This window comes from Aspergillus viridinutans, assembly GCF_018404265.1.
Source record: "Aspergillus viridinutans IFM 47045 DNA, scaffold_2, whole genome shotgun sequence".
NCBI lineage: Eukaryota > Fungi > Ascomycota > Eurotiomycetes > Eurotiales > Aspergillaceae > Aspergillus > Aspergillus viridinutans.
Window position 1 is genome coordinate 3,557,532 of NW_025091218.1, and position 25,740 is coordinate 3,583,271.

Sequence of the window (25,740 nt, forward strand, 5' to 3'; positions counted from 1 at the left end):
TTGAGAGACCGTTCGACCGCAGCAGACTTTTGTCTGCGTCCTTTCGTTGACCCTCACCGTCTTCACTCCTTTCTTGTGCTGTAGTTCGCCTGGGATTCTAATCCCGCTGTCATTCTTTTTTTTGCCAACATGGTGTCCAGCAAGTTTTCTCTCGTCGCCACGGCTGTTGCAGCCCTAGCTCCCCTGGCGTCTGCTTTCGATGCCTCCTCGAGATCCAACCTTGCCATCTACTATGTACGCTTCGACCGTAGCATTCGCCTTGGCTTCCGGTTTCTGCATGCTAATCATTGTCTTGTAGGGTCAAGGTCCTGACCAGCTCCGTCTGAGCCACTTCTGTCAGGAGACCTCCTTGGACATCATCAATATTGGATTTATCAACTATTTCCCCGATATGAGCCCTGGAGAATGGCCGGGCTCCAACTTTGGCAACCAGTGCGACGGTTCCACCTACATTACTAATGATGGCGTTGTAACCAAGTTGCTGTCCGGCTGTCATCAGATCATGGAGGACATTCCCATCTGCCAGGCGGCTGGTAAGAAGGTCCTGCTGTCCATCGGTGGTGCCTATCCCGCAGACCAGAGCATCCTCTCCGAGGAGTCTGCCGTCGCGTTCGCCACTTTCCTGTGGGGAGCTTTTGGCCCAGTCGCTGAGGGTTGGGAGGGTCCTCGTCCCTTTGGGAATGTCGTTGTTGATGGCTTCGACTTTGACATCGAGCACAACGGTGGTTTTGGTATGTTTTCTGGACGTCTGAAGGCTGCATGGATCTCTTTCGGTTTTGAACCTTGTCGCTGATGGAATACTCCCCAGGCTATGCTACCATGGTAAACACCTTCCGTGAGTATTTCGACCAAGTGCCAGACCGCAAATTCTATCTCTCGGCTGCTCCTCAGTGTCTCATTCCCGATGCCCAGCTCGGGGATGCGATCTTTAACTCCGCCTTCGACTTCATCTGGATTCAATACTACAACACCGCTGCTTGCTCGGCCAAGAGCTTCGTCGACAACACTCTCGGAACGTTCAACTTCGACGCCTGGGTGACCACCCTCAAGACGACTGCCAGCCGCAACGCCAAGCTCTATGTTGGTCTGCCGGCCAGTGAGACTGCGGCCAACGCGGGTTACTACCTTACTCCCGAGGAGGTGGAGTCCCTGGTTTCCACCTACATGGACAAGTACCCTGACACCTTTGGAGGTATCATGCTTTGGGAGGCTACCGCATCTGAGAACAACAAGATCGATGGCACCACCTATGCCGACCACATGAAGGATATCCTTTCGGACTGTGACCCGAGCCCTCCCGTAACCTCCTCCAGCGCTATCCCATCGAGCACTCCGGTGACTTCGGCCACACCTTCGCCATCAAGCAGTGCTGTGCCTTCCAGCACCCCAATTCCTTCCAGCACCCCTGTCGTCTCTGTGACCCCATCGCCATCTAGCAGTGCCGTTCCTTCAAGCAGCCCAATTCCTTCCAGCACCCCTGTCGTCTCTGTGACCCCATCGCCGTCTAGCAGTGCCGTTCCTTCCAGCACCCCAACTCCTTCTAGCACCCCTGTTATTCCTGGAACATCTGCTTCGAGCAGCCCTGTTTCCTCAAGTACCCCAGTTACCTTGAGTACTCCTGCTTCGTCCAGTACCCCGGTCATTCCCGGTACTTCATCCTCTAGCAGCACTGTCTCCTCTAGCAGCACGGTTGCTTCAAGCAGCCCTGTGTTTTTGAGCACCCCGGTCATTCCCGGAACATCTGCCTCGAGCAGCGCTGTTTCCTCAAGCACCCCAGTTGCCTCAAGTACTCCTGTTTCATCCAGCACCCCGGTCATTCCCGGAACATCTGCTTCAAGCAGCCCTGTTTCCTCAAGTACCCCAGTTGCCTCGAGTACTCCTGTTTCGTCCAGCACCCCGGTCATTCCCGGAACATCTGCCTTGAGCAGCCCTGTTTCCTCAAGCACCCCAGCTGCCTTAAGTACTCCTGCTTCGTCCAGCACCCCGGTCATTCCCGGAACATCTGCCTCAAGTACTCCTGCTTCATCCAGCACCCCAGTCATTCCCGGAACATCTGCCTCGAGCAGCGCTGTTTCCTCAAGCACCCCAGCTGCCTCGAGTACTCCTGCTTCATCCAGTACCCCGGTCATTCCCGGCGGCTCATCCTCTTCTAGCGAGCCAGTCGCTTCGTCGACGCCTCTGATTACCTTGACATTGACAGTTTCGCCTACGCCCGTGCCCAGCTCATCCTCCGCCTCCGGCACCCCCTCTACAAGCAAGCCTGTCATCCCCAACACTTCGTCGACCTTTGGACAGTCCAGCGTCCCTGTTCCTTCCAGTGCTCCTCCCACCGGCTCTACGAGTGTCCCTGGCACCAGCTCGGGTGCGGTCGGCCAGTCAGGCTCCAGCTCCACCGGTGTGTCCAGCTCTACCCAGACTGACGTCGGCACTTCCCCGTCGCAAACCGCCGGCCCATCGACAGCCGTCACTGCCACCACGTCCTCGTCTTCCTCTTCCACCGACAAGAGCTCTACTACTGTCGGCAGCGGCAACGGCAACGGCAGCGGCAATGGCAGCGGATCCACAACCACTACCGCTGCGACCGACTCCATCACCGCTGTGCCTACCGCCAGCTCTTCAGTCGCCGCTACCGGCGCTAGCTCGGAGCCTGTGACCATTACCACTGTTATTGTGACTTCCTACATCGATATCTGCCCTACTGGCTTCACCACTGTGACCACTACGTACACAACCACATATTGCCCGGGTACTAACACTGCAACCGCCACGGCCACCGTTACAAACCCTCCATCTGGACCCGGTGGAGCCGGATCGCAAACCCCAGCTCCCACTGTTCCCGAAGGCTGGACCACCACTGTGACCGTCTGCACTCAGTGCGCTGCCAAGCCAACCACCGTGACGTTGACGCTGCCTGTGACTGCCACCGAGACTGGAACTAAGTCGACTTCGACCGGCGTCGTGCCCGCACCCCCTGCCGCTACTGGCGAGGGATCGAATCCCACCCAACCATCGGGTGTTTCCCCCATCGGTGGTGCCGGCGGCTCTTCTGAAGGAGAGGTTCCTCCCCCAGCAGTGACTCACGTCAGCACGAGCACCAACATCGTCACGGTGATTCGTCCCACTTCGAGCCGCCCCGTGATCCTCGGTACTGGCGCTGTCCGCCCTTCGTCGACACTGGCTGTGAAGCCATCGGCCAAGCCATCGGGTCAAACCTCTGGCAGTGGCTCTCACGTGCCCATTCCTCCTAGCAGCACTCAAGAAGGTGTATCGCCCTTGTCCACCGGTGCCGCCTCGCGCATGGCTGGACTGGGCCACGGCTTGGTCCTCACGGTTCTCGCCCTGTCGGCGTTCTTCGTGTTGTAGAGCGCCAAACCTTGTGAGAGATGTCATGTGGGCAGATAATGTATAATGAAGGACTGCTGTTCTAGCTGACACTGTTTTTTTATTTTTTTTTATTTCGATGTGTTTACATTACAATTCGACCCGGTCCAGCCTGCGCTGGACCTTAATTCAAGCAGTCCTATACCACTTTTCACACTCGACGCAAAGCGTCCCAATTTCTTTGTCACATTCGATCGATGCATGAAGCGTTGGCATATTGTATAGAGCATGAGACTTGCATTTTGACGTCACAACAAACTTCTCCAATAGCATAAGACATTCTCTATCTATTGAAGTATTAGCAGATCGGTAACGGGTCAACCATCCTAGACATAATTGAGCTGCTCGGCGGTACGCAGCGCCGTGAAATGATGATGCCTAAACGTACCTAGTCGTCTTGAGCCAAGCGGGGGAATAAATTACCAGTTACGTAGAGAAACAAGCTTTCAGGGCCAAGACGGGTCGATCCGACAGACCCAACCCGTCATCCGGCGTATTACGTATGAGTCGTATGGATTTCAATGAGTCTATACCTCTAATTAATGGTGTTTGTTTCTGTTGGGTTTAGAGAGATTGATTGATATTATTCTATTAAAGAAACAAGAGTGTCAGGACCAGAGCTGTCATCGTAAGGTACTCCGTAAGGTGCCGAGTTGCGCCACAAATACGCTAAAACGGCTCAGGGGCTGATGTGGCTGAAAGGCTGAAGTGGACCTATCACAGTTACGACAGAGGCCCAGCGATGAGGGGCGTGTCGTGGCTGTTTGGCTGTTTGAGCGCGATTTACGAGTGCCTCTCTAGATATCACTCACTTCGCTGCGATGGATCCGCATCCTGGAGCGAACTAAGATAATAGTCCCTTATTTTAGTAAACCCCCCAAGGCGATCGGAATAAACAAATGTATAAATATCCAGGACCCTCCTTAGCTGGCGTGATGGAGTCCAGTCTCCTTTTCTCTCAGCTACTCTTCTCTTCGCACTGTTGATTACACTTACGTATATCATACCTGTTTCTTCTAATATTTCAAGTCACTATGGACGGCTTCCTCGGTAAAATCATCGAAAAAGTCGCCGAGAAAGCTACTGGCAGCAGCGGCGGCGAGGGCTACTCCTCCTACAACCAGCAGCCCAGCTACGGTGGACAGGGTCAGGGTTACAATTCAGGTCCTGCCCCTCCCCGGGACCTCCCTTACCCGTGGGTCGCCCGCTGGGATGATCGCGACCAGCGCTGGTTCTACGTGAACGAGCAGACCGGCGAGAGGTCCTGGGAGCGACCGTACGGTCAGCGTCAGCCTTCGTATGGGTATGAAGGCGGCTATGGGCAGCCGCAGGGACAGCGACCGGAACAAAAGGATCATAGTATGATGTATGGTGCGGCGGCGGGGGCGGCCGGTTTGGTGGGCGGTGCGTTACTGATGCATGAGGGGGAGAAAATCCGTGAGTTGTCCTCTGATTGGAGCCGGAAAAGGCGCGCTGTTAACTTTGTACAGATGATAAGTGGGATGAGGATAAGGAGAGAATCGAGCAGAATGTTGAGGATTTCCCTGAGGATGCGGCACGGTGGACCGGCGAAAAGGTTTGTGCTCTTCTGTCGTGCTTGCAGGATGACCTGCTGTACTCCGTACGGGCGCTGACAAAAAGGATATCAGGTCGGTGAAGTCGAGCAGATCCCAGAGAATATTGAACAGGACTGGGATCGCACCGAGGACCGCATCGAGAATAAGTGGGACAATGCGGTTGACGACGTGGAGGACTTTCCTGAGAATGCGGCGGAATGGACTGGACGAAGAGTCGGCGAGGTGGAACAATTTGGCGACAATATAGACAATGCCTATGACGAGGGAAGGGCTGAGGGTCGGGATGATTGGTAGGCGCCTTCATCAAGGGGACTGTCTGGGCTTTTGATCATACTGCATTTTTACAAGGTGATTTATGCATAATGCACATAGCAGTATTGCGCTCATGATGGACCTGTCGATCAATAGCAATGTTTGTATTCACACTGCATATCCGTATATGCTCTGAAGAAGCTTCACTTGCGGCACCGTTGATTCCCCCGCACGTGGCCCCGGGCCTCGGCTGCGGAGAAACGGTTGTTCATCCATCATCCTTTGCTATTAAACCATCATGCACATCGCGCTGCAGGCCAGCGGCGCGGGCTTCATTGATATTTAATACTGAGATTTGTCGGAATTGGGAGATTTAGTGACACACCAGCCGCAGTCAGAGATTGACCCGGACTGCCATGTCCAAGCCATCCCTTCCACTCGCAGGAGTTCGAGTCGTCGAGCTGGCAGGCCTGGCTCCAGGTTCGTACCATACCTGCACTTGGGCAAATTTTCTGTGTCTAATCCATATAGGCCCGTTCGCTGGACTTCTACTCGCAGACTATGGCGCGTCAGTGCTGCGCGTTGATCGGCCGAATTCCATCTCCACAGACCAGTTGACTCGCCGGAAAACGTCCATCACGTTGGACCTGCGGGACAAAGCTTCGCACCGCCTCCTTCTCTCCGTACTGTCAAAGGCCGATGTCCTGATTGATCCCTACCGGCCGGGCGTGCTGGAACGTCTGGGCCTCTCGCCGTCCGACGTACTCCTAAAACACAACCCGCGCCTGATTGTGGCTCGCATGACGGGCTTCCGTCGCGACGGCAAATACAAAGACATGGCGGGCCATGACATCAATTACATCGCGGTGTCTGGAGTGCTGTCCATGCTTGGCCGGAAGGGAGAAGCCCCCTATGCACCGGGCAACATCCTGGGCGATTTCGCCGGCGGAGGCGCCATGTGCTTCCTGGGGATTCTGCTGGCGCTGTTGGCGCGCGCACACACGGGACGAGGCCAGGTGGTCGAAGCCAACATGGTAGACGGGTCCGCGTACTTGGCGACGATGCCGCGGCTGACTCGGCAGACGCCGCTGTGGAACCTACCCCGCGGCGAGAATATGCTGGACGGCGGCAGTCCCTTCTACGGCACCTACGAGTGCAAGGACAGGGGCAAGTATTTTGCGGTCGGAGCGTTGGAGCCGCAGTTCTACGCGGCGCTGATCAAGGGGCTGGGGTTTGAAACAGGGGAGCTCCCCGCACGGGACGACAGGGCGAATTGGCCCGCCCTGCGAGCCGCGTTTGAGCAGCGATTCAAGGAGAAGACGCGGGCCGAGTGGGAGGCCATCTTTGACGGCACGGATGCTTGCGCGACGCCCGTGCTGGAGCAGGCGGAATTGGAACAGAGTGGCTACGAGCAGAGACCTGCGGTGCACCTTGTTGACACGCCCGGTCTTCCGATCCCGGCTGATGACGGCGGATGGACAGGAGGCGGGCTGTTACCCGGTACCGGTGGGCAGGAGACTCTCAAGGCATGGATGGGATGGGAGAAGGGACGGGACTTTGATATCCGAGGGGATGGAGCATTGGTGTGGATCAAGGGAGGCAAGTCCAAACTGTAGGTAGCGTAGCTGGTGTCTCAGAATGGCCTTCTAGAGCGACGACGGTCATTGGTGGATGCGATCACGATGACACCCATGACTCTCAAGGGAGAGAAGCTTTGACCATTCAGTATGTGCGGGAATCGCAAGATGTGAGACTAAGTTTAGGGCTGAGAGACGAGATCTGGAGATTCAATTGGTTTTCCCTTGTTTGATTTTGTGGGATGAGGAGATTCTCAGCCACAGCCACAGTCAACACCCGACTCGGTCAGTCAAATCGGTCGGTCGGTCGGCATCAGCAGGGCAGCAATGGCCCATTTCAATTCGTACAATTAATTCGATTTCATCGTAACAGATGGGTGATGGAGATTCAAAAATAATGATAATGCTGCATGATTCAGGCATGTGTGCACAAGTTGATTATGCAGACTGCAGCGCGTATCTCCGGTACATATCTTTTACTCTGGTTATGGTATGAAATACCTGGTACCTTACTAGGCTTACCACCTACCTGGATTGGAATCCATGGCGAGCTGAAAAGGAGCGAAAGCGGCGGAGATTGCCCCATTCAAACAGCTCTTGGAAATGTTACAATGGCTGAATGTAACCTGCAGGAGTTCCGGTGGGATGATTCGATGACTGAGCGTTATCAGTGTAGACTTAGACTACCTACCTAATAATCGCGTCATTTTATACTTTCACCACTTTTGGGTTGAGGTGACATTGCAGCGGAGAAACCTATACAAATCTGTCGCCATTACTGTAAGTGATAGTCAGGGCAGAGTAGGGTATGTACCTACCTTACTGTGCCTGACTAAAGCTATAAGACACTCTCTCACTTCTCTCGGTAGCAATATTTCTTTCTTCCGTGCTCCCGGTCATTTCTCCAGATGGTGGAGTGTTCTACGTCATGATGCCCCAGTCCAGACTAAATTAACGGACATTGGATGCAGAAATTGACTCGACTTGTTACTCAGGTACCACTGAGGGTAAAACTGACAAGGCATTCGTACCTTTCGAACCTTGGATTGAATCTGTGGTACGACTGCAAGTGGGTATGGTATTTACCAGTATTATACCTACCATATCAGGACCCCACGTGCCTGAAACTGTGGCGCAGCACTGCTATACTGGTTAGACACACAGACACGGATAAGCTAAACGAGATACCTAGGTTGCGGAGTAAGGTAGGTATGTTCAGCTTGTAAATGTAAAACCACAAGCCACCAATACTCCGTAGTCCGTATTGATTTATGGGAAGTAGCTAAACTAGTTAATGTAATTCCCAGGTGAGCCGCCCACCCTAGCGAGCCGCCCATCTCTGTATTCCATATAAAATGGCACCCTTCAAGACTTTGATATCTCAACAACCACGCATCTACAGGGGCTAAATCTAGGCATGAGGTATATTATAGTCATATACTTATAATCTATAGCCTCCTCGCGTATGTATACATGTAGCTAACATAAAATACTCCTGTAATTTTAGTAATTTTAACTTCTAGACATTAAGAGAGAGAAACAATATTTTAGCATCCTAAGAAAGAGTATTTATATACTTCAGACTATATACATTCTAAATATATTACTTAGATAATAGCATATGTGACTATGGTTGAGATATCTAAGCCTTGACAAGTGCCATTTTATATGGAATACAGAGATGGGCGGCTCGCTAGGGTGGGCGGCTCACCTGGGAATTACATTACATTATCTTGTAACGCTGACAAAGGTAGACTTGGTGCGTGCCCTATCCACGCATCATGACTGGACTAGAGAACCCACATGGACGACTGCATTGACTCTTGAATCTTGAATCCTGATGCTTCAGTGCCAACTTAGCTGCTCAACAGGAAAACAGCTACAAGCAAATTGATACAAGGCACGGACCTTTGTTTGTTTAATGTTTTGTTAAGTACTACCTTGTCATTATTACCCTAACATGAAAGGCTTTACCTCGGTGGTTGTGTGGTTCCAGTGGTGGAAGACAAAGGGAATGTCATCAAGTCATGACTTCATTGTGATGTGATGTCTCTTTCTTGTTCTTTGGTAACCAGTCTAAATTGCTATATTCTAATTGTTGGTATTATTATTTGGTATTATTATTCAGATGGTCCTGGAGGTAGGTACCTACGTAACCATCAACCAGTACTCTGTAGTTATTCTGTGGATGAGACATGTGGCTGTGCTGATGTTTACCAATTACCATATCTTCCCTAAGGCACCCACCTTGACCTAGGTAAATGTGTGCCTGTATTTGGTAACAGTACCAGTAAGATACCAGTCTGTACCAACCAAACTAGGTCCTGAAAACAAAAACTACCTTACTTTTTTCTGTTGTTCGCCTTCTTTCGCTCATCTCATCGGCCGACCGATTCACACCCCAAACTAGGGTATCTTTAAACAGCCATAGCTCTCCTCTTGTCTCGTCGAGGTTGGCTGATTTCTATTACCTTCTTCTTCTTCTTCCTATTCTCCTCTACTTCTCAGCTGTCATCTATTGCCAGCGTGTCTATCCAGAGTGGCTTGCTGAATCTGCAGTCAGATAATCGCCCCAGAGCGCCAAGGCCTCCCCTCGTGCCTGTTCCCAAAGCGGCCTGATCGATCATTCTCCCTGTCGCTACTCCTCACGGCGTTGAGTGCTGCTCCCTGTAACCTCGACTGAGAACAGAAAGTCGGCCGCTTCGAGCATTGGAATCTTTGCGTTTGGTTTCTCTTTTGAAACTCATTAATCCGCACGATTCCTTTGTTGAACCAATCCTTTTTTTCCCCCATCTCTCTTTTCTTCGCTGCAGCCGCCGGATACCGCTGCAACGGAATCGCCGGCCAATTCGCTGATCCATCCATCATCGCGCGACAAGACAAATTCGGGTTCCCTTACTTCCAACACGCCTCTTCCTTCCATTCGCAATCAAGGCGGCTTTTTGCAGTCGCTTTCTACTCGCCAAGACAGCTAGTGCCACTGCGCTCTTGTCGCCTCTACTTAACTAGTCACCTTGGAAACATCTTTTCTCCCCCAACTCTCAACAGCTTTCGGTCCTGCATGGCTGGCGTGCAAGCTCCGCCCACCATGACCGACTATCGACTCCCAGTTCACCAGGCACCTCCTCGGAAGCCCGTCCCTGGCATGCATCGTGGATACCCTTTTCAATCCTACGAGCCTCACCAGCAACAACAGCCGCACCACTATCGTTCGCAGCAACAGCAACAGTACCACCACCAACAACAACAGGAACAAGTGTCTCCCCATCCCTCCGTCTCCTCGGCCAGCCGCAATCGAACTTCTTCGTCCCATGTCTCGCCGTACGGGGCGCATCAGCAACAATATGCCGGTGCCCCTTCGCCGCATTACACAATGACCAGCCACGTTAGTCACCCGTCGAGGCGCCTGTCTAGTGCCACCACCTCCACCAGCTCGACCGGAAACAACTTTAGCTCTGATATCCGCCGGAGTACATCATCCCGTTCGACCAACGCTCAAGTCGGCTACGTGGCTCTCATGCGCAGGCAGAAGGCAACTGTCTGGTGTGATCGAGCTCAGCCTGAAGATCCCCGACTTCGGGCCCAAAAGCTGGCGGATAAGAAGAGGGCCTACCTGGAAGTCCATGGCGCTGGCGCCGGACGCACCGGTACCCTGGGAAGCGGCAAGAACAAGCTTGGAAACAAGGGAGTGAAAGAATTTTCGGCGTCAACTCTCGTTGGAGCGACTGTTCCGGTCCGACTCAGTGCAAACGAGGTGGGCGACGGAGATGAGGATGGACATAGTGACAGTGGATTTCCTCATCGCCGCACGGGCAGCGGCCGCAGTTCTCTCGGGAGCAATTACCGCTACCCTAGTGGCTACCAGCGGCCTCCCCAGGCCACCCCTGGGAGTAATAATACTCCTCCCAACGAACAGGTTGATCTTCCGGAGGTTACAGAAAATCCTCCGGCCGAGCGCCACGAGTTGGAAAAAGTCCCATCTGCCAGAGACGATTCTGCCACAAGTCATAGCAAGACCAGTGAGCAAGAGGATAGCTTCGGGTCAGTAGGTGACATGGGTGCGCCCAGTGCCGCCACCACCGCCGTTGAGAAGGCCCGGAAGGCGGACGAATTGCGGCGCAGGGGCAGTGTGGATGAACGGACGACCACGATGACGAATGTGCGACTCTTCGTCGCAAATCCCGATCTCAGTGATTAAGTGTTGTGCCATGCGGACATTACGCCAGCACTTTGTCGCTTGAGCAGCAATCAGAGACAGCCGGGCTCGGGTTCTGATAGCAGGACTCATTACCCAATTTTATGCTGGGCATAAAAAAAGGGGGCCCCTTCGCTCTCAACATCACTTACTATCCATGCTCCTACCTTTCTTTTCCTTTCTGCGGACGGCTGTCCATCTTTACTGCTGCATACTGTTCATGATGGGTCGCTTGAAGGCTCAAGCTGGCCCCTTCTTATTTCACGTGGGGTTGTTCTACTTTCACTACGTCCTTCATCTCTGTCTACGGCGCATACGTTTTCATCTGCTCGCTGTGTGTATTTGCATCTTTTGCACCTTTTAGGCGCTCTTATACCAATCTCTTACGCCATACCGCTAATTCTAATAATATGACTTGTACATACCAAACAGTGATTTTTAATTGACGTAGGCACACAGCTGCTGACAGTCGCATTTGTCAATCGTGCACGGAGTACGAGAACAAGGCTGTCTATCTATTCCTTAAGACGTTACGAGTCCGGTCCCGAAATGTATCCCTAATTCGAATGGACTCACTTCTAGAAATCCTCCTTTCACGTTGAACAGGCATGCCTTTCCATTATGTGATACGTCACTGTCCATGACTGCGTATGAGATCGATCACAAGACACATCCCTGCCTCAGGCAACCGGAGATTACGGTTCTCTGGTCCGACGCAAAAGGAAAAAGTGCGCTCTTGCCCCGATGCCGCTACCACTGTCGTTCTATCCGACCTCCAAGTCCGTCCACACACTGGCCGGTCTCTCCAACCCTCAATTCTCAACCCCTTGCGTCGCGCCGGAGCTCAGACACGGGAGAGTGCACGTTTGAAACCCTTGAAGCACTTGAAATGCCTCGAGGCCTTGCACTCAGCAGTACATCGCATGCGAACGGTGAGATACCGCCGGGACGCAGACGCAATGCAGGCTGCTCGTTGATGCGGCAGATGAAACTGAGCGATTAATGCAGTGGAATGAGGCGCAATTCACCGCGCAGATAGATACTCTTACTGGTGGAAAGCCCATATTTCCTGGATTGGTCCGTTTGGGGCCTTCGTTTCCATCTGCTGGGTGCTGAAGTCGGAGCGGGTGCTGCAGAATGATGAACTGCTGGATTTGATTGATCCTTATCTAGGCCGAACATGTGTATGAATAGAAACACTGGTTAAACATGAGCAGGTCTTCTCGCTTCATCAGCCTCGACGTCATCTGTCAGTCCTCGGCTGTTGGGTCTCCTACCTATACCGGGATCTCTCGATTTACCAGCTTCGACTCACGGATGACCCAGGATGATCGACATCGGTATGTGGATATCTCCCTATCTGTATCTGAGATCGCCTGCTTCTCACAATTCGTTTACCCCATTTTCCGATGTTGATTTTGAACTTTATGGACATGACCAGGCAGTAGCTGACTGAGCCAAGTGCTAAAAAGATACAAGGTAATGGTGCCCTCCAGATTGTTGGGCAACGGATTGCGATGATCCGGAGGAAGACTGAGTTAATAATGACGATGCTGCACGAGGAACTGTCCACATAAAACTGCATATGGTAGACTTCTAGGATACTCTGTACGATCTCGGTGGTGCTTATTATGGTGAAGTCCATGGTGATGTGATTCCAGTAAATTCCAGAGGTTCCATGTTGGCACAGCGACCTCAGCTGAGTAGATCATTGCCATTACTGCAATGAATATAAGCTGCGGAGAGTTTCAGTCCAAGTCAATCAAGGACTCTTTTCGTCAACTGTCACAATAAGCCTCATTCTACTCCCCTGCGGCGCAAGCGTTGAGTAGATCAACCATCGACACTCAGCTTGATGTCTCTTGATTCGATCCCCGAAATCCATTCAAGGATGGTAAAGCTGGACTGAAGTCACCAGTGCAGCAATATATCTGCAATCCCATACCCTAAAGCTGCTAGAGCTAGACTTTCAGGTCGCTTCATATTCACCAGCTCATGGCTGGAAGGGCACATGGAATCACTTTAAACCAGCAAGAAAAAGGCGCTGAAATGGAAAGGGGGTTAAAGCAGCGGGAAAGCACGTGCTTTTTCCCTCCGCAGACGCGAAGAAGGCGCGAACTTCAATTAACGCGTGTCTCACAACACGGCAACGGAAGGGTCACCGACCTGACCTCTCATGGCTTGACCTTCCTGAGAAGTCTCCAGGCAAAGGAATTGACATCTCGATTCTGTTGTTTTAACTAGCCTCGAGACCAGCACAGAATGGAAGTATCCGTTGAGAGCTCGTCAAGTCTCTCTCCCCTTCCACCCCAATCATATCCCACTTCTCCGTCAGCCTCGAGAAAGCGCTCAATCCAGGAGATTGACGCATCACCACATTCGCCAGAGAGCAGGAAGGCATCGAAAATATGTGATCAAGAAAATCAAGACCCATCATTATCTCAAGTTGCAGCGTCCTGCACCCTGACCGAGCAACATCTCAAATCACCATCAGTTCCCCCAGCCAGCATTGAAATTTCGAATCAACAAAATGGTGCGAATACAACAACGCCTGGCGGATCGGTGTTTGTAGCAGTCCGTCAGCCAAGCTCTACAGTGGAAACCACTTCAAGGAATACACAACCATCTACCCCTACGAAGAACACCAACGCCACTACGCCGACTGCGAAAAAGCTAAAGTTGTCACCTGCAAGCAAAGAAGCTAGGCAACAGGAAAAGGAAGCAAAAGAACGGCAGAAGTTAGAAGAGAAAGCCAAGAAAGAAGAGGAGAAGCGCATAAAGGAAGAAGAGAGAAAAAAGCGCGAGGCTGAACGTGAGGAGGAACGTAAGCGAAAAGAAGAGAAGAAAAGACTGAAGGAAGAAGAGAAGGCTGCTAAAGAGGAAGAGAAACGCAAGAAAGAAGAGGAGAAGTTGAAGAAGGAACGGGTAAGCATTCTGCCATCCATAGATGGCACTTTTCAATTCAATGCCCTCGTCTGCTTGCTAACGTCGGATTAGGCGCAGACGAAACTGAATGCCTTTTTCGCCAAACCCAAACTTCCAGCGCAGCCAGCCGATGATACTTCTTCCGACTCACCCAAGATATCGATCGCTGATGGCGCCTCGAACTTGACGTCTCAGAACCCTACTCCGCCTATTTCTGACTATCAACGAGAATTTCCAGACTTCTTCCTACAGTCTCACACAAGAATTGCGCCGCCGCACCGATTCGAACGCGACCCAGAGGCTCTTTCTCACATGCAACAAAGGGTCGATGCTTGCCTACAATCCTACCGGAATGGGTCCGCGCAGCCTTTGTCATTCCGCCCATCTGAACTATTCCGAATCATGCCGTATAACCGGCGGCGTGGAAGACAGGCTGCCTCGGTCAAAGAGATTCTGCTCAGAATGCAGAGTCTCAACGAGAAGTCTGACCCTGATTCTGCACGGCGGGCGCAGGAATTGCTCAGACGCATCAAAATGAAATCTCTGAAGTTTGGTGAAGATGTTCGACCTCCCTACCAGGGCACTTTTACCAAGACGCTTCTGGAATCTGCTGCTTCTAAACTCATGCGCAATCCCTTCCACCGTGGCCTACCCGACATCAACTACGATTATGATTCCGAGGCCGAGTGGGAGGAGCCGGAAGAGGGCGAAGATCTTGATTCCGAGGAGGAAGAAGAAGGAAGCGAAGAAGGTGACGATGACATGGATGGGTTCCTGGACGACGATGAGGATAACCTGGAGGGCAAAAGACGCTTGATAGTAGGAGATTTGGAGCCTCTGAGTACCGGACTACGCTGGCAAGGTGAAGGCGGAGACCACGAGCTGGAAATGTACAGGATCCAGACGATCACGGACTCGGTTACCTTCCCTATCGACCCATTCTCCACGGCATATTGGCAGAAACCAAAGCCAGCAGAGCAACTCCCAACAGGTGGCGTGGGACGTTCCACTCTCCATTCATTCATGGTCGTTCCTCCGAGCACTCAATCCCAAACTGCTGCGCCTACTACCGAAGGAGGAACCCCGACCCTTTTGACCGCAGGTGGCAAGGCGAAGCGCACATTGACACCAGAGCAACTGGCCGAATTTAAAGAGGTGGTGAATGGTAGCGACCTGACGAAGACAGGTCTGATCGAGGTTCTGAAGAAACGGTATAAGTCTTTCTACGATTTTCACTTCAGCTTCGTGCTAATGACACTCCACTAGATTTCCAAAGGTATCGAAAGATGTCCTTAAGGAGACCCTTACTCACGTCGCGACGCGTGTTGGACAACGAGAGGTCGAGAAAAAGTGGGTGTGCAATTAGGAGGACGAAGGGAGGACAATATCCATATCAGCGTAGAGCCGCAAGATATAGACTGCCTCGGTTTGCAAAGATGGGAGTTATGGGCGTACGTCGTTATTCTAGAATCACTGCGGGGCAATTCCCAAGACGTCTACGGGTTGAGCGTCTGTGATTTCATGGTCATTTGTGGGAAAACAGCATGAATCGAGTCCAACTGATTGCATTTACGATACCTGTGCTGGCTGTGGCACTTGAACTTGTTGCGTCTCATCTTTAGGTCGCAGAAGCGAAAAACGATAGCAGAGATCGGATTGAACTATATTGCCCTCCATTATAATGTCCAATGTAAGAATAGAATATGTGCAGACTTCCATTCTGTTCTTCAGCTCATCTTGAACAAGTGCCAGACTGCCAGGACAGCTGAACTGCTCTGAGGCACATAGATCACAGTAACCTAGAGAGGTTAGACTGATCTCTGGGGTGGTTGTCGATTGGGACACGTGCCATGTGGGGGAAGACAGCCTGTCTTCTTATTAATATTGACTCAAGTCAAAAAGTGTAATCCCGAGTGCTAAGGTCTTCATAGGTAGCCAAGGAAGGTGTCCGTCTACCGACTGTTGTCCACGCCGGAAAATATTTCGAACCTCGGAATCCTTGGAGTCTTTTCTTGTCTACTATTATCTATATGCAGCTGCAAGAGATACCTTACCCTATGCAGCCGGGATAATCATGAGGATGAGTCTTTTTCCATTTTCATGGAAGTGTTTCAACAATGACCAGAGGAGATGAGAGTCAAGAGACAGCTGGTGGGAGGGATGAGGAGGGGCACTGACCAATCAGAATAGGAAAAAGCGACAACTCGCCATGCATGCAGTGCCAACTCATCAACTACAGTGCTGTCTACTCCGTTACCTCAAGCATCAGCGTTCCCATCAATCCACGATACCCTTGGTCTAGGTACTTCGGAAAGGTACCTACGTAGGAAACTACAATAGGCGAGGTACCTACTACCTACTCCAGAGTCAGTCAGTAACAAACTCCTCTCATTCGACACCGATGCGCTTTCGTGGCCGTCTCCAGCCATCCATGAAGTCGAGAAGGACGATCTGCGACCGAACCGGAATCATCTTGCTCTAGACGATCTGCAAGGCGACCAAGTGGGAAACGTCTCTGGCTTTCGCGGAGGTTATCGAAGAATTCCTTTCTCCGTAGTCTAGTTTACTCTGTGGAGAGTCTACTCATTATTATTCTTGATGGCAAGGAGCAAACACAAGTACGAAGTAGCAAATAATACCGAGAGCGTTGATTCAAACTATAGCAATCTGGCTCGAGGCAATAATACCATTATTATTGCAGAACAGTGACTCTGACTCAAGAATTCTTCTGGTCCTACACTAAAACAAACTCTCAGCAACCATCAAGAAAGGGACACACATTATCTATCTAGCCCCTCTTCCAGCTGGGATCATTTCCTCCTACCAGAAGCAGTAGCAGTAGTAGCATTATTGATTTGTTGGCAGTAGTCACCACTGCATCTAGTATTACTCTCTCTATCCATCCATCCATCCATCCACTTGTCCTCCATTTCTCTCTTTCGTTTCCTGCATGTCATCTTTCGATTCTTCGACGTACTTAGTCAAGCATCCATCCTGGAAAAGATAATCCTATCTATATCCATTATCCTATCGTCTCTTTCTTCTAGTCCTCTCTCTCCCACTTCCTCTTCTGCCTGCCAGGCCTTACCTCGCATACTACAGTAGAAGGAGACTATTTGATTGCTTCTTCAATTCTTTCCAATAATTATCCACCTATTTCCCATACGACGTATCACCACTATCATTGATTGACTTCCTCACCCTCTTTCTGGATTCCTGCATCACACTAGCACGCCGCCTCTCTACCATCACTCTTCGTATAACTGCGACAAAATCCCCGAGCTTCCTCCCGTCCACTGCTTCGTCTTACCTCGTATCTTTCACGGCTCTCCATCTCACTCTGGAGCGCTCGGCAGTTGCGGACAATCCTCAACATCGTGATGAGGAGCTGTCTTCGATCTCATCAAGTTCAGTAAGGGAATCATGTGCTAAAGAGCAGGTTTCTGGCGTCCGAGCCATTTCGCGATCTCGATTGTCCTCTTGGCTGGGTGGCCGGGGCGCTGTCCATGGCAACACCATGTTCGATGCCCAACGCGATGGTCTACCGTCAATTCTGGCCTCTTATGTGACCTGTGAGTACACCCTATCCCTTCGCCTCCGTTATTCCAAATTTAAATCGGACGGAAGAGCGGATTCTTTGCTCTTGTGACAAGCAAAAGTCTCCCCCTTGTTCAGTCCCTCCCGCCAATAGTTGTTTTCTGAGGTGCTGATTTCCAACTCTGATTTAACTAATATCCCTATCTCAGCCCTGTTGCCCCTATCATCTCAGGCTACTTCAACATGTAATTCCGCGAGTCGCGCGCAAGATTCCTCCTCGGTGTCTCAGCCATCTACTGTTCCAACTCCCAGCATGTCGCCCATGCTGTTGGTTCCTGACGACGGGAGCGTTGATCGCTCCCCCGTTTCTCAGGTTGATCTGACCATAGGTGAGTCTGAGGACTCGGGCCGTTCCAGTGCGCAATTCATAGCAGCTCCCGTGCGCTCGGATGGCCGCCAGGCAATGGATCAACCACCAATAACAATCACATCACCATCCGTATCAACAGAACCCTCCAAGGTGTCATTCGAGGATTTTGCGATCCGCTATCGCCAAAATCAGCACAAGCAAGCCCGTCGCAAAACGCTGGAAAACCGTCTTCATGCCACCAAGATATCCATCGGTATCTCCGCGCGCTTGGTTCGCGTTGGAGGCGTCGTGCAGCGCGGTTTAGTCGAAAGTCTCAAACACGAGGATAAGGCGAACTTCCTTGCCTTGTATCATACCATTTTGGACCTTCAGGATTCCCATGATCTGGCCATGCGTCGCCACTTCCACCGCCAGGACCCATCGGAAGACTGGTCCTCAGCGCAGGAATCTGCTGTGGAACGTTCCCCGGATTTTTTCCTTCAGCTCAGCCCTCAGTCAAGGTCCGATCTTCTTGGGATTTTGCAGTTGGTCCGGACCAACCCTCAGTTCCTTTGTGAGAGGTTGTGCAGCTTGACAGCCGCACAGCTGAATGCCTTGTTATCCTCGTCGGCCACATCTCTGGACTCTGGTGACCACACATTCCTTTCTGCGGCCCGTTCACGGAACCAGTATTCTCTACCTAAACGCACTTCTGCTGCATCCGTTCCTTTCCGAGATCATGCTGTCAATTTTGAGAGAACGGACGCTATCTCCAACTTGGTCTTCAATGTTTTTGCTACCCCCTTGGACTCTGATACCCCAGAGGCTCGCTTGCGTTTGGATGTTTGGTCTTCTGTTTGCGCTGAACTTATCACCCAAGGAGGCAATAGGTTCTATCCCCTCATTGGCCACATCCTCTCAACCTGGACGATGGGTAGCGCCTGGAAAGCCAGACCAAAGTTTGAGCTCTACCTCATGGACATCCTCCAGACCGGCGCGTTCCTCCTGGAGCATATCGAAACCCCAGCCGGACTGGGCTTTGATGCGGGGTCCCTTGACCCCTTGAAAACTGACGTTGCTGAGGAATATTTCGCCTCTGCTGTAGATGCCCTATTCAAACTCCTTGATGACCCAGATGCAGGCTTTCCTCATGCCGTGTTCAAGTTCGCTCGCGCCATTTTGCAGAAACTGGATTATCCGGACTGTCGTGCTCGATTTCTAGAGTATTTGCTCCTCCAGTGGTTCTTCCCTAAATTTATCTCTGGGGCTCTTGCTTATCCGGAGGTCTGTTCCAGCCCGTCCTAAACGTTGCGATTCTTGGACTCTAGAGAACTGATCCCCCTCTTTCTTTTAGGCCCTCGGTCTTCTTCTTGATTTCCATATCAGGAAAGATGCCAGAGAAAAGCTCCTTGGACAGGTTGCCCTTAGGGCGTATTCGCAGGTCTTTGCTATTCTACGCTCAATGTAAGTGCTACCATTTCTGAACTTTTCGATGAGAGAGAGAGAGAGAGAGAGAGAGAGAGAGAATTGTCCTAAACCATTGATCTCCTGCGACAGGCATCACTTTTCAATGACTCGTCCTGCGGTCCGCCAACACGTTGAGAACATGCTTCGTCAGTTCGAGACAACGGACACCGACAACATGCAATTTGCCCAGCCTTCAGAACCCAGAAGTCATCACGAATCACCGTGCGCCTTTCTCATGCTATCTGCTACAGACGTGCTAACCGTGGTGGGCGCCCTGTTTCCCACGGCGACATCTCCCGCATGTAGCTCTCCCACTCCCTCCTCCGGATCATCTGCCTTATCTCCCAGCTCCTTGCAGTCTTTTCCTGAAAGACGTACCACCGCCTTCCCAGAGCCAGGGTTCTACCGGCGTAATCTGAATGGTGGCTCTTCTCCGCAGTTTTCTTCAAAAGCATTCTCCTCCGCGGACATGGATTTTTTTACGTGCTCGGAAGATCGTCTGAGTCGCAACGCTGACCGTATCCGCTTTGAATTGTCTGCCTTGGTCGAGCCTGATAGTCGTCCCGGTCTTGAGTACCCCTCCACGGAAGAATGGGCCATCTTCTCTGTCACCGAAGGCGGTCATCGCCTAGTCCCGGGTTTATTCTCCGATGGCCAGCTCAGTGATACTGATACCTGTCTGTCCACCACTTTGGGCATGGAGGACAACTTCGAAGCTCTCCACACAGCGATCATCAAGCTCGTCCGGGAGAATCCTGCTGGAGATCGCTCAGACTACTGCGCGGAGCGCGACCTAATGCCCCCTTCAGAATCATCTTCGCTGAAGAAAAGATTCAATCAGGCCATGTCACACTGCCACCATACTTCTGATTTTATGGGTGCCCATTATTGGTGGAATGCTAGTCGTCAGCTTCTTCGCAGTGTCGCCGACGTACCCTCTCGCCTTGGCGATGACTCTTGGATCCTGGAACCTATGCACACATCGTGTTCACGCTCGCTCCGGGTAGCTCACTCCGTGATCGAGCGCTGCGAAACCGACTTTGTGGCACTGAATCGCAGTTTGTGGCAACTGCAGGGAACTGTGAAAGAGACGATCAAAACCATTACGAAGTTGCGAAACAAGATGTGGTACATGACCGACGTCAAGAACTCGATGCGGTACGAGGACGCAAGGAATGTGGCATTGGCACTGAAGACGATGGTCTACTCCGCTCGCCTTTGTCAGCCCATTCCTGCCAACGAGCGTCGAACGCGCAGCAGCCCCCGCGCATCGGGAGGATCCGTTCTGCAAAAGCCAGAGTTGCAGGTGATGAATGTCATGAAAGCGCCAAGCAGCCAAGGTGGTCCGAACAAACTGTCTGATGAGCAGGTCGAGTTGACGCGGAAATGGCTAGCACAGAACAATATTGACAATTTTTGCAAGGGGGAAGAGCGTATTCACCGATTCTGCTACGAGGTCAAAGTAAGTATCAACCGACTCGTCGGAGATACAATGGCCGAAGCCCCTGTTCTCTGGGCCAGCGAATTGTTCCAAAAAGAACGAGTCAAGTTCGAAGGGTCCAGTAACCGAAGCTTCCTTGGCCTTTCCTCGTCAAGTTTGCGCCCAGTGAGCACTGCTGGTGAAGAGTTGTCGTTTGCTTCCCAATCCTCTGCCGGCAGTCTCCGCTCGTCCGATTCCTTTTCCAGATACACTCAAGACCTGCCGCCGCTGAATCGCAAATCGTCCTTTCAAAGCTCTATTTCCGATAAGTGGAGGATCCTCCGAGTCCCCTCTGCCGCTGATGGTCTTTCGATTGGAGACTCGCCTTCCAAGGCAACCTCCGTATCAACGGGTGACACATACAGCACGTTTTGGTCTGTACCACATCAGAATGCGCCCTATGCAGCAAGTGCATCGAGTTTCTACTCCCGTCCGCCGTCGATGCTCAGTGAGGCCGTTGCTCAGCCGGCCCGCCAGAAAGATTGCAAAGGTCAAGGCAAAGTCGCTTTCCTGGACGAATTAAAACAGGCTTTGACAAGTCTACTTTTGAGTGATCTCGGTTCACCCGTCTGGAGCTGTGGAAGCGAAACAGACGCCTGGTTTGGAAATGCCTTGGACCAAGAGCGAATTCGTATACAGATGAAGAAGCGCGAGAAGATCCAGCGCTTTTATACAGAGTGCAATGCACGCACAGTCCGCCAAATAACCAGATGCTCCCAATCCAGGGGCCGAAGAAGCAAGTCGCTGGGGCCTCCCATATCTGGACGGGCTCGAGAGTCTGATGATACATCCTCAGTGCCCATGTCCGAGAGCGCTCGAGCGGCTGAAGATCAACCTCCATTTTCGTACGGAGTTGTTTTCCGCCAATTGATCGAGATATTTTCGCGCCACGGGAACCCATTCGTCAAGCTAAATGCATTGCGTGATTTGAGAGCATTGGTCATTGCGTCCTTGAACGTGGATAATGATGACAAGGCCTATGCGCATGCTGATAAGGAGCATGTGCACTCGAGGGAACTGGGGCTCCATGGCAAACGAGCTGCACGGTATAGCTTCTCAGAATCACGAACTCTCCGTGGAGCTGAGAAGGACTTCTTGCAAACTCCGACGTCTCCAGTGGCCGAATCTGTCGCTTTTGACTCTCGGCCTTCGGAATACTCCGCACCTACGGAGAACCAAATTGTGGACGCGCTGCGTAGCCTTCTCTTAGAAGTGAAGCCCAAGACGCTTTTCCGAGATCTCCAATTTATTTCAGCTTTCGTTCCCGGCGAGACGCTAAATAAGACCGACAGTGGAACCGCATTTCTGCAGTTTGGCTTGGCAGCGTTGAGTCTCAAGGAAGAGGTCTGCAACAGCATGGTCGAGATTGCCGACAGGATTGTCTCTCAGGAACTGAGCCGACGCCATGTGCCTCAGCCCTTCGGCTTCAACGCCAGACCGAGCCACGCTATTGAGGATGCTGCTGGGATGTGGATCATCACTGCAAAAGAAGGAAATCCTGTCGCCCAGCGGGAGCTGGCGATTCTCTATTTAACCCATCCGGAGCTTCTTCCTCGTGTCACGCTGCCACTTACCTCTCCCAGAGATACATTCAAGGCTGAGATGATGTACCGCCGTGACAAGGACAGCAAGTCCGATCCGCAGAGCATGTGCCTGGCACTGCACTGGATGCAGCTGTCAGCCAACGGAGGCGACCAACTCGCGCGGAACAGGCTTCGCGAACGCGAGGAGTTTGATTCCATCGCTTGATTTACCATCAATACACAGTTTTTTTCTTGACTAAACTCGGGTGCTATCATTTCTTTTATATCCTTTAGCACTTTTTCTGCTTGTTTTTCGATACCACGCAATGGTTGTTGTTATCCCCTGGGCCTAATATCTTCTTACCATTTCCACACCGGATCTTTTACTTCTGGCTAATTCCTAGTGCAGATACTGCGCTTTCATTTCTTGCGAGCTTAGAGCATCTCGACCGCCTGCATTTCTTCCTTGTAGTTGTATTCTTCTAGCATGTGAGGTTGGGACACTCGTTTAGCACACTTGGGCAAGAGGACTTGGTTCTACTCGTTTTTCCTGGTACTCGACTTTTCGTTCACGGCCTTTGTCTTGAGGGTGGCGATCTGCATACTCGACTGGCACTATACCATCTAACCTTTCTCATGGCTTGAATGCTTTGGAGTTGAACACCATGTATTGGATTCGGAAGACACAGGTTTGGCGGCATTTTGTTTCTGAAGCCTGGTACTAGAGACGAGCATGATAGGCGAACATACAGAAGTCTCTGAATTCGTTAAGGTTAAAGTTTGTCCATCAAACATGCCAATAGCCGAAGATATTGCGACCAAGTCGTAGACTAGGCGATGCATACCACCTTGATGTAGCATTCATGGTTTGGTCTTATTTCCCTCTTGAGAGCAGTGCATTGATGCATTCGCCCGTCGACGTCATCCGCTTAGGTTGCCCCCACGTGCTTCACCCACTCTCCTTCCTACCTGACTCTGGTATTCTATATACCTCTCTGGCGTCCATATCATTCTATAACAGAATAGACAATTTCAGCCCATTTCCGTATATGTCTCACTTATCCTTCTACTGTACGACACTCAAGTGAGCACAAATTCGGAATCATATCTGAAACGTCGCACGATCGTCTCCACAGGCCTCGAAGTCTCGCACTGACCGTACTCTGTGTACTGTTAGGTTGACTCTGGTCACTCGGGAGGCTGAGAAGACCCCGCTAGCAACCCAAAATAACAATCATCCACGGTCATCAGCATCATTCCTTTCGGGTGTTACTCAGCTCTGGCTGCTGGTTGATTTTGGGCTGAAATTGCACATGACACTGTCTATCGTTGTCTGACTTGGAAAGCGTCGACACTTCTTTACTCGTCTCCGTTCCTTTTTCTTTCTTTTTTCCAACCACTGTCTTGACTTCTACGCTTAGTTTCCCTTGTATTCTTTGGTTTTCCCCGCTACCCTTTTCTTCTTCAACTTGACGTGATTCCTACACAAATGATGACCATGGCGCATAATCATGAGGATGTGCCTAAGCGGCCCAAAGGTAAATTCTACTTACTTGATTCAGATGACGTTGAGCGTTGTTGACTGGAATCCGCTACAATCAGGCATCCTCAAGAACTCCAGCGGAAATGTCCCTCAGACAGCTCACTCGACAGAGAATTTCTTCATTAGCCCAGCACGCATGGACAATGTAGATACGAAGGAAATTACCCTGCAGAATACACTTCAGAACGCTGGTCGGCGCCGGTCGTCGTCCAATATGCGCCCTGGTTCGTCCTCTCGAAGACAATCATTGGCGAACACCCGCGGCCACGACGAGGAGATCTCACCGCGCTTGAAGTGGGACGAAGCGAACCTGTACCTGACGGAGCAGGAGAAAACAGCCAAGATGAAGATCGACGAGCCCAAGACTCCGTTTGCCCCGCACTACGATCCCGCCGAGGATGAGGAGGAACTGCAACTCGCAGAAGCAGAGGAGAGCCTGATCGACGCGCAGGATGTGGTGGTCGATGAACTGGACAGTACCAAGAAGGGGCCTCGAAAGGGGTTCTCCGTGGATGATATTCCCGACCTGGAACTCGGGGAGGCCGAAGAGGCATCATACACGGTGGGCAGCGGAGGGAATCGGATCATCCGCGAGCGCAGCTTGAGCAACGATTCGCATCGCAGCGACAAGCATGTTGTTGTCGGGACAGGAGAGGAGAACGGTGCCGGTGCGGATGGGGATCATCTCATGACGACCGAAGAGGCCAGAGAGAAGCATCGTCAGTTTGAGCAGATGCGCAGGAAGCATTATGAGATGAGGAATATCAAGGAACTTCTAGCGTAAGTGGCCGTCTTCTTTCGATGGTGTCGGCGCGCGTACTAACTGTGGCCGTTCCTAAGGCATCCCGAAGACCTGGACGAGATGGAAGAAGATGATGATGATGATGATGACAACGACAACAATGACTCAGTAAACCCACCACGATGACCATGGTTCCAGAGAAGTTCACAATTGGTGATTCTCAATAAGATTAGGTCAACCATGACCTTGGGTTCCCGCCTTCGATGAGTGTTTGTGTTTTATTCTGTCAGTGTATATTCCCCAGCGATTGCATTTTTCTACGGTTGTGAAGAGTAGTATCAAGGGTGCTTGGGAGTGAAACTCCCACCCAGTTCATTTTCTCTTCAGTTTTGATGAGAAACCCCACCGTCCCTGTCGGATCTTCAGTCAGGATAGACGATATGTATGCGAAATTGTATGTGAATTGAGGGTAAATAGGACTCGGTTCAAGAAATGAATTGCCACTTGTTTAGAGTCTCTGCTCTTTGGTACATTGAGTTTCGAGTCATCAAGTCAGGGCAATAAGATGCCATCTACTCCGTGGCTATTGACAGCAAATCCTGCTTTTCATGAGGATGATTATTGTCTTTACCTGTTACAACCATAATGTCTTGGCCTTGATTATCTGGGTAGAGTCAATTGAATTGTCTCTGGGTCCAATTTTCTTGATTGAAATTGTAGATAGATAATCTGCCACAGAAACTAAGTTTCAAGACATCGTTGGACCGCAATTACCCCAAGGGCCAAATGAAGGATTGTATGGAACCTACGAGTTACTCCGCGCAATTATCTTGTTTGAGACTGATGCGCATATCTATCCATCGTCCTTTCTCATCAGCACGAAAGTGATAAAACAAAAGATGATGCCTGACATGCTGGAGTTGACTCGTCAATTGCTGGCTGGTCCGAATGTTTGTTTGTTGCGTTGAAAAGGGGTGTATCTACTACGTCAAATATACTCTGTAGATATAGTTTGTTGGTAAAAATAGAACCTATCTACAAAGTGGATGTAGAAAAATAACTCCGACAAAAGGACAGGGGAATTCAGGGGATACAGGCTACAGCAGCGTCCTTTTCATTTTTTTTAGGTTTCGAGAAAAAACATTATTATTATGTAGAAGGAAATATAGGGAGCTATATTTACCATCTCGTG

The 25,740-nt window shown here is 51.2% G+C and overlaps 7 protein-coding genes across 7 annotated transcripts; all 7 read left to right on the top strand.

The window, feature by feature from the left end:
• Positions 1-129: 129 nt before the first annotated feature.
• chiA1 (class III chitinase ChiA1) lies at positions 130-3,363 on the top strand (the record flags this gene model as incomplete). Its single annotated transcript, XM_043267893.1, has 3 exons — positions 130-234; positions 299-731; positions 809-3,363. 3 exons carry the CDS (start codon positions 130-132, stop codon positions 3,361-3,363), a joined length of 3,093 nt encoding a protein of 1,030 aa, XP_043123828.1.
• Positions 3,364-4,415: 1,052 nt separating this feature from the next.
• Positions 4,416-5,252, top strand: Aspvir_004670 (uncharacterized protein; the record flags this gene model as incomplete). Its single annotated transcript, XM_043267894.1, has 3 exons — positions 4,416-4,818; positions 4,872-4,957; positions 5,031-5,252. The coding sequence occupies 3 exons, from the start codon at positions 4,416-4,418 to the stop codon at positions 5,250-5,252; spliced, it is 711 nt and encodes a 236-aa protein (XP_043123829.1).
• A 374-nt stretch (positions 5,253-5,626) lies between these two features.
• On the top strand, positions 5,627-6,826 carry Aspvir_004671 (CaiB/BaiF CoA transferase family protein; the record flags this gene model as incomplete). Its single annotated transcript, XM_043267895.1, has 2 exons — positions 5,627-5,690; positions 5,742-6,826. 2 exons carry the CDS (start codon positions 5,627-5,629, stop codon positions 6,824-6,826), a joined length of 1,149 nt encoding a protein of 382 aa, XP_043123830.1.
• Positions 6,827-9,875: 3,049 nt separating this feature from the next.
• Positions 9,876-10,985, top strand: Aspvir_004672 (uncharacterized protein; the record flags this gene model as incomplete). Its single annotated transcript, XM_043267896.1, has 1 exon — positions 9,876-10,985. The coding sequence occupies one exon, from the start codon at positions 9,876-9,878 to the stop codon at positions 10,983-10,985; it is 1,110 nt and encodes a 369-aa protein (XP_043123831.1).
• A 2,259-nt stretch (positions 10,986-13,244) lies between these two features.
• Positions 13,245-15,273, top strand: Aspvir_004673 (putative chromatin assembly factor 1 subunit A; the record flags this gene model as incomplete). The annotated part of the gene is made up of 3 exons (XM_043267897.1): positions 13,245-13,907; positions 13,980-15,118; positions 15,174-15,273. 3 exons carry the CDS (start codon positions 13,245-13,247, stop codon positions 15,271-15,273), a joined length of 1,902 nt encoding a protein of 633 aa, XP_043123832.1.
• Positions 15,274-17,757: 2,484 nt separating this feature from the next.
• Positions 17,758-22,489, top strand: Aspvir_004674 (uncharacterized protein; the record flags this gene model as incomplete). The annotated part of the gene is made up of 3 exons (XM_043267898.1): positions 17,758-19,077; positions 19,148-19,257; positions 19,351-22,489. The coding sequence occupies 3 exons, from the start codon at positions 17,758-17,760 to the stop codon at positions 22,487-22,489; spliced, it is 4,569 nt and encodes a 1,522-aa protein (XP_043123833.1).
• A 1,272-nt stretch (positions 22,490-23,761) lies between these two features.
• Aspvir_004675 (PP1-complex regulatory subunit GLC8) lies at positions 23,762-24,734 on the top strand (the record flags this gene model as incomplete). The annotated part of the gene is made up of 3 exons (XM_043267899.1): positions 23,762-23,801; positions 23,866-24,586; positions 24,647-24,734. 3 exons carry the CDS (start codon positions 23,762-23,764, stop codon positions 24,732-24,734), a joined length of 849 nt encoding a protein of 282 aa, XP_043123834.1.
• Between the last annotated feature and the right edge of the window lie 1,006 nt (positions 24,735-25,740).